The sequence below is a fragment of the Miscanthus floridulus genome, unplaced genomic scaffold (assembly GCF_019320115.1).
Source record: "Miscanthus floridulus cultivar M001 unplaced genomic scaffold, ASM1932011v1 os_1725, whole genome shotgun sequence".
Taxonomy (NCBI): domain Eukaryota; kingdom Viridiplantae; phylum Streptophyta; class Magnoliopsida; order Poales; family Poaceae; genus Miscanthus; species Miscanthus floridulus.
The window spans coordinates 19,295-27,579 of record NW_027097885.1 but is presented as its reverse complement, the minus strand read 5'-3'; the positions used below and the strand labels follow the sequence as shown (position 1 = coordinate 27,579).

General features: G+C 40.4%; 1 protein-coding gene across 1 annotated transcript; it reads left to right on the top strand.

Annotated features, from left to right (window-relative positions):
• Nucleotides 1-6,559: 6,559 nt before the first annotated feature.
• Nucleotides 6,560-7,936, top strand: LOC136534270 (pterocarpan synthase 1-like). Its single transcript, XM_066526726.1, has 3 exons — nucleotides 6,560-6,892; nucleotides 7,090-7,285; nucleotides 7,659-7,936. Exons 1-3 carry the CDS (start codon nucleotides 6,600-6,602, stop codon nucleotides 7,686-7,688), a joined length of 519 nt encoding a protein of 172 aa, XP_066382823.1. The 5' UTR covers nucleotides 6,560-6,599; the 3' UTR covers nucleotides 7,689-7,936.
• The last annotated feature ends 349 nt before the right edge of the window (nucleotides 7,937-8,285 follow it).

Sequence of the window (8,285 nt, the reverse complement as noted above, 5' to 3'; positions counted from 1 at the left end):
CGGGCGTTGCCGATGAGGTTAGAGGAGTTGTTGTCGATACCGATGAAAGGAGACTTAAAGACTACTGCCGATGAAACAGGGAGTATGCCGATGAAGGAAGACTTAAAGACTACTGCCGATGAAACAGGGAGTATGCCGATGAAGGAAGACTTGAAGACTACTGCCGATGAAGCAGGGAATATGCCGATGGGAAGGAGGACAGTGAGATTTCCATCGTAATTGAGGCGGACAGGGAAATAGATAGGAGTTGATTTCCTTTTCTATATTTGTTAGGTTATGATTCGTGTAAGAGTCACGTGTTTCCTTAGATATGGGATTGGTGTCCTAGTTGTGTTTGGTTGTGTCTCTTTAGATCAGGGTATAAATATGGAGTAAGGGGTAATGTAATAGACAAGATCAATCAATATCAAAACCAACTTTTTATTCTTATTTGCATCTACTTACTTTTCGGCGACTTCGTCAATTTGCATATTTTTCCTTTTTATGAGTTCTCATTGATTCGGCGAGCTGCATCGCTTCAGTGCGACCTTCGGCGATTCTCAAGTTCCGAGTGAGCACCTCTTGGCCGTGACTTCCGGGCGTATCGCTGTTGTCAGGACCAAAGTGTTCGTGTCTTCATCCTTGTCGATTAGTAGGTCAAATCGACTGGCACGCTTTGGATATCGATTCGGGTATTAGCCCTTTGTGTTTGCAGATCACTTTTGCATCAACAGAGAGAACTGAGAACAGCCGTGAATTATGGTTGTAGTCAAAGGGACATATCATATAAGCCATTAGAACTCTACTCCCTCTAGAATATTTGTCCAGATGCAAGCCACTCTGATTTTTTAGACCAAAGGCATTGCAAGCCACTCTGATGGTACACAGAGAGGATTTCTAGAATACATCTTAGGTGTTTCCACATACTGTGCCTTTGTAGTGGTGCTAGATTGTAATCTAGTTTCCATTTCTCTCATATGGGAGTCATGTTTGCTTTAATAGACACCAAGACCTATCCATCTGTCTCCTTTCCTCGTAGCTTTGCTTCAAGCTTGGGCATGCTTCTCTAGCAGCAAGACAAGAAATGGTTTTTACTTCCTTTGTATTGGCCTATTGGGTATTATAATGGGGATATGCATCAGAACATGATTTTGTGTTTTCTTATGTTGATCAAATTGTGTGGCCATAGTAGATTGCATACTGGCAAAATCCATCAGTTTGTCAGTTTTTGGACTTCTTGCAGCTATTACATTGTTCTGCAATGAATCATGAAATGTGGATCGACACTAGGAAGAGCACATGCTTTATTTAATTTGAACATTACGCAGACAACATCCAGCACAACAGTTGCCTTTCGTACTTGTAGTGTACTGATCAGTCTGGGTAGGACATACTAGCTAATTACATTGTTCTTTGTGCAGGACGTTGCTTCCGGAATAATGGACTTCTTAAAATAAGACGCAAGGGCAGTGTGCATCATTTCAACAACTGGAGCTGTTTCTACAACAACTCTTCTCTAAGATTCAAACTCTAGTGGTGCGATTACTTATATGAGGTATGTTGTTGTTGGTTATCCCGTATCTTGATGTTGGACAGACAAACACAATGACACTTGTATCTTGAATATGTAAAGTCTAAATTCTATCTCATTCAATTACTACCTACTTTCAATTACTACCTGCTTGCAATTACTGCCCCTTGTGTGAATATCTAACTTTGGAATGATATCTGTATGCACATAATTGTCAATTACGTAATTGCAGTCAGCAATAATGTAAATTGCAAGTATCCGGTTGTGCAATTTTAGTTTTGAGTATATGCAATATGCTAGTGTTAAACATCTGAACTATTTGTTTGTTGTGATTTGTGCACTAGTGTACTAGTAATTCTTTAGAAGTCTTTTTACAATACCAATTCTGTCATAGTTACTTGTTGATCCATAGTATGAGAAAACGCTTTCAGTATTCGATACCAGTCTTGTAGTTTGGGCTCATTCAGATGTTTCAGTATTATGCGAGTGACAACTTAAGTTACTTAAAGTTCAGAAAACAAGATTGGGTGCCTTTTGTCCATGGGCACTTTGGTTTTATTGATGAGTATGCTTTGCTAATGATTTAACTGTGTAGTTCATGTGCCATGGCACCACTCTCATCATTACATTTTGTACAGAGCTTAATGCAATCAAATGTTGGTTTGGCTTGTCATCATTACTTTAGGTTCCTTGGTACCTTGTAGATTGTAATCAGCTTAACTGTTGAGACACATAGTGTAGTTTGTCTAACAGAAGTAATTGCACTTTTAAGCACTTAAAGTTGCATTAATTCAAATGTGCACTTTGTTTGCTTGTGCTGGCAACATTGCAAGATTGAGTTTCACACAGAAAAAGGGTCATACTCTAGGTATTTAGAAAGGTGGACACATGCTTACGTTGTATTCATTTCTTAAAAGCGAGCATTTACATTGTCGAATCTGCTAACCTGCTCTTGTGTACCCAGGTTAATCACTTGATATATGGTTCGGTATAGAGGAGGATGGCTTGGTTTGGTTACTGTCAAGAACTATGGCAATGATTTCCTTGTGTGTTGCTGGCTGATGCCACACAACCTACAGATGACTGGGGCGATCTCAAAGGGACTGATGCCCAAGCATGTGGCAATTTGAATGGTATGATGATGAAGAATGTGACCGACTGTAATGGAGTTTCTATGGACAATAGTTATACATCTAGAGAGCTAAATTTGTCCTCTCAACATGCTCCGGCTCATTTTGAAATATAGTCTAGAACATATAGATACTGCTTTTTTAAGCATTAGTGGGCTTCTATAATTGCACACATACCATCAGGTCTTGCTATTTGCACACGCATGCAGTATAATTGCATTATTGGATAGTAATAGTTGAAATAATACAAATGTGCAATTATCTTGTGTATGGTCTGAATATTTCAGCATCATTTATAACTGGAGGTTGCAGTGGCAGAATTGTTATTTTCTATGTATGCTTGTACGTCTGTTTATTGGGCTGATAGTTTGATTTTGGGCCAAACGAGCTATAACGGGTATCGGATCCTGCGCCCGTTAAGCTTTTGCGGGCCCGGTAGCATCTGTTATTCCAAAACGGGTTGATTCGCGGACCTGGTAAGGTTTGCTAGCGTAGATTTGAATTGGCACAGATTCTGAGCGTTGGATGCTGATCTGATGGTTCACAGACGTCGACTAAAAAATACTAGATTTCAGTCGACTGGGATATAGCATCTCCTAAAATATTATACCATGACCTGATAAGTTCAAGCGAACCGTCTTGAGTCTCGACCCGCCGAGGACCTGCGGCAGGGGCCGGCGCCGGAGCTCGTCGACCCGGCGTTCAACCTGACCCTCGGGGTCGCCTCTCCTCGCACGGCACGGCGCCGCGAGTGCGTGCAGGTCGGGGAGCTCAGGGAGGAAGGCTCCATCGTCGCGTGGTGCGACGGCGTGCGCCTGCCGGGGTTCGTGCTGGACAGCCTCGCCGTGGACATGCTCCGCGGGGCGCCGGAGTTCGGCGTCAAGCTCACCCCGCGCGCTCCCGTGGTTCTGCTCCAGCACCGTGGATGTGATCTCGTGCTCGGCTAAGGTCGGCGGCGGTCCAGCTCCGTGTAGTGTCTCGAGAGAAAGAGTCTCCTTTCCGCCGGTGCCACATCCGGCGTCAGGGACTCCGCGGCAAATCTTCGACAGCCCAACGCCGGAGAACGTAGCGATACAATATAAGCCTGCTTTTCCTTTTTCCTAAAAAAAAAACTGTACTTTTCCTTTCATATATGGTCCTGTTTGTGTATATAATTATACATATAAGTCAAGGTTGCATTAATTAATGATTACTGCAGGGCATGTGTATTCTTTGTTTACAATTCTTGATGGCCTAATGCATGCAAGTGGTATTAATCATAGGTTTTTTAAGATTTTTTTTCTTCTTTATAAGGGTTTATTTAGAACATAGAAATTTCATTAAAACCAAATTCCACCTGAATCAATTCTTGGGTTGTCACTTTCGAAGCTGAGGGTGCATGTACTCTTCTCAATCACTGTTAGGATGATAACTATTCTCTCTGTTTTAAATTATAAGTTATTTTGACTTTTTTATACATCTTATTTGTTATGTATCTAGATTTATGCTACTCACCCGTTTCAAATTATAAGTTATTTTAACTTTTTTATACGTCTTATTTGCTATATATCTAGATTTATGTTAACAGCCCTTGGAGTGTTCGGTTGGCTATAAAGCCGCTGGTGCTGATTTGTATGACTGATTTTTTGTGAGAGAAAAGTACTGTATCATGGCTTATAAGCCAGCGAATAAGCTGGCTGAAACAGCCAGCCGAACACTCTCTATTCGCTTAGCTTATTAGCCGTTGTGGCCGCAACTTTTACTGTTTTAAACCTGACCAGCACTGTTTATTGTGCCGGCTGTTCCGAACGGCGTGGTTATATTTAGATACATAACAAATTTGATATACCAAATAAATTTAAAGTAACTTATAATTTAGAACGGGGGAGTAAGATAATCAATCGAGTGACAGCTCGCCTCGGAACGTGAGGCAAATAAATCACCCGCCGTAAGCTGCTCTCCGCAGAAGTACGTTCAACATGCTCGAGTTGCCAATTCCCCGGTACCAGTTCTTCCATTGTGTTGTCTCGAAGAAGTTCTGCCATTGTGGCCCGTTGTGGAATGCATTGGTCAGATGTAGCCCTGCCTTGTAGGCCCATTTATTTCTTCCTTAAATTCTCCAGCTTCAGGACTCTTTTGGCAAGCTGAGCATTAGGCTGGATTGAGGCCGAATCCACGTCCACCGTGGTTTAAAGCCCACGTAGGGGGGGGGGGGGGGGGGGGGGGGGGTGCGGCGGAGGGGTTCCCTCAAAAAGAAAAAATGTTGGCGGTGGATTCAGATAATCCAAAGACTAATTAGATTTTATTATTAGTTTTTTTTATTATTACACAGTACACAGATACTCATAACGCACACACATATGAACAAACGCACATAAATCCTACCCCTATAAGCATCTTCGAAGACTGAGCCGGTAGCAGATCCTCGAGATTGACAAAGTCTTTTGTTGACGGAAACATCGCCTACAATTGAAAGCACAACACCATTAAATTCTAAAATATTTGCTCCCACATGAAGTCGAACTTAGGACTTGAGGTGGACTCTTTTACCGGTAGCTACATGTCCTTTCACTTATAGTTTATTTTGATACAATATGTATGGAGTCTATTTAGATTTCGTCGTCAATTATCATTAATCTAATCAAATACAAATTATGTTGAGATTAACTTAAAAGGTCTAGTGCAATAGTCTTTAATGACCAGTTTTGACTTTATATGATCTAGCCTGTTCGCTTGTTGGTTTCAGCCAGCCCAAACCAGCCAGCCAACAGTATTTTTCTCTCACAATAAACCAGCACCAGCCAGCCCAAACCAGCCCAGAAACCAACCAGCGAACAGGCCAGATATAGGGCCACGCATAAAGCTAAGTAATGTCAATATGCACAAATAGCACATGATTATTATATACAAAGTCATCTCCAATAAATTGTAGCCAGTTTCACTACGGTGTGAACATGAAATTAATAATCCATGGTTTTGGCTTTCAACGTGGGGCCATGTATATTCTAGTCATACCAATCTGCATTTAGTAGCGCGGAATCCTACTACGTTATCTCTTACACATTTCAATAAATTGCTAAAAAGTTAAGGTGCGAACGTGTAATTTTTAATTACAGAGTCTGACTTTCGATGTGACATCTACGTGTCACACTAATCTGCACAAATTAACAAGTAATGTATTGAATTATCTCCAATTTTTTTGCGAAAATTTTTAGTTGTGAACTTTTTTTGATATATAGTTGCAAACTTTTTCATTAGAGTTTGCTTTTTTTTCATTCAGTGCCGATTTCTCTAGCCATGTTTCGTAGTACCAAAATAATTTCAGTCTTTATCATCCTACTAGATGGCGTGGTTCTATATTTTGTATTTGATCAATCACTGCATCTTGCATTTAATTTTAATACTTTGCTATCTTCAGAGGCGGAACACACACACACAAGGTAGATTTATTTAATATCTATATAAGTATTTGAATTTAGAGCACAAAAATATCAATTTCACCCATTTTTTATGAAAATATTTTGATTTTGGTTATAAATAGTGTACATTTCTTTCAAAAGTTGTTAAAACATATAATTATGTATTTTTTATCACACTAAAAAATGTGATCTCCTTTGCCCGACCCTCTTAATCAAAATCGCTGGTTCTTTGTTATCGGCTTCGCCATACCTTAAAAATTTTTCTATCCTCGACCACTGTATATTATTTATAATTTGAGACAGTCTTGTTATTTCAGAAAAGTACAAGATCTGAAACAAATAACTGTGGAGATCATGTGATTTAATAACTAGATAATGATTATTCCATATGTGCCTACGTTGGTCCGTGACCTCCCAGAGGTATGTATCCTAAACCTTGTTAAATCACACGGGTAATCAAACTAGCTTAGCTCCACCTATAAATAGAACCCCCTCCATCACTCTACATACACGAACACGAGACGGGAGCAAGCAAGCACATATCCTCCTGTCTAGCCATATATGGCCTCCTATCACGCAATAGAAGCTCTGCTTTGCATGCTCGCTTTCTCCTTTTATGGGGGAAATAATGCACTCGATGACAGTGTGTTGTTAAGCACCCTATACATAAAACAGACCCCTGCCCAAGATCAAAGACCTTTGGGGTCTGATACCATCATTATTAATTGGCCCATAAAGGATGGGCCAGGTGCTGCTGCCAATACCGTGGGACATGCAGAGGGCTTGACGACCTTGGCAAATCAAGCCAGTCGTTTGTGGGTAACCGTAATGGACATGGTCTTCAAGGAAGGGAGGTAATATATATTATTTGGTCTGCTCTTGGAAAACAAAACATTTTGTGGTTTAAACATAGGTTCATCAGTTTTATCATTATTATTTCTTAAGTATTTATTTGCAAAAAAACCAAAATATATGATATGTATAGATTATTAATGTACTTTTGAGATGGGTCTAAATATATGATGTTCTTATTGTACTTGTGTGGAAATAGCCTTGCTGGATCCTCACTTCAAGTGATGGGGCTTCATGGTTCCAAAATGGATCTGCCACAAAGTCAGTGGAGCGTTATGGGGGGCACTGGACAACTTAAAATGGCACGGGGTATTATCAACTACAACATAACTCAAGAAGACAGTGCTAGTAGGACCTTCAAAATATTCATATATGTGTACCACACTACCATTCTGGTAAGTGCCCGATGTATTTCTATCGACCCATATTCAAAATAAAATAGGCCAATTACCCAAATTAAATTTAGTATTCAAAATTTTCTTGTTGTTTATTTTTAATTAAAACAGAATATCCACTACCAGGATCTGGATGTGGCCATACATCTCAAAGCTTGTTTCTTTGATAAAATAAAATAGGCCGATTACTCTTGGCAATTTTGCACTAATGCACTGCTAAAACTTAAGTCTTACAACTGCAACATGTGTAAGAGTGTTTTCAGATGAAGGAAAATAATACAACATGTGTAAGAGTGGTTTTAGCGCAGACATATAAATGAAGCTCCATGAATGGTGAGTGACCGCGTCACTTATAAATTTTTAATTTATGCAGGCCTTGGGCGATACTCGTCATAACCCGTGAGGACAAAATGAGCTTCAGACAAGCACATCGTCTTGTGCATGTGCCGAGGCAAGAAGGCAGCAACATTACAATCTGTTTTACGCTTGGTCCCAAAATAAATGATCTGCCTCTGTTATGAATTACATACCAAACATTTGTGTTCCGCAAAACGGTCCTTGTAATTTGTTGTGTCGTTATGTATGCATGTTCTCCTTGTCTTGACAGATCTTATCATCAATATAAAGTATGTCTTTTGTGGGAAGATGTTTTAGCAATATGTTTGCTGCTTGCAATTAGTCCCATTACCGCCTATCATGTGGCCCCAAGCATTTGCCGAGCCACCCATCCTTTAGCAATGGACTAAAAGTCTATATAAGCACACAAACCTAGACGTCAAGCGAACTCTGGTACCGCAAGAAAATTCGTAAAGCCAAAGGCACGGTCCATGAACAAGATGACACAGCGGTTCCTCGCAAAGGCTGGCCGGGGGATACCGCAAGAAAAATCATAACATCCCCCACCCAGCAAAATCAACGACCGAAGCCTACGACCATAGGTATAGAGCGAAACTGTGCAAGTAGGCAACGGCTTCGCCACACCGCTGCTGCATCAAATCTC

Bases quoted from the DNA above. Each gene is read 5' to 3' on its own strand.
- LOC136534270 (XM_066526726.1), top strand. From the start codon at position 6,600: ATGGCCTCCTATCACGCAATAGAAGCTCTGCTTTGCATGCTCGCTTTC. The intron at 6,893-7,089 runs GTAATATATATT...GTGTGGAAATAG, and splicing joins ATGGTCTTCAAGGAAGGGAG to CCTTGCTGGATCCTCACTTC. The intron at 7,286-7,658 runs GTAAGTGCCCGA...TAATTTATGCAG, and splicing joins TGTACCACACTACCATTCTG to GCCTTGGGCGATACTCGTCA.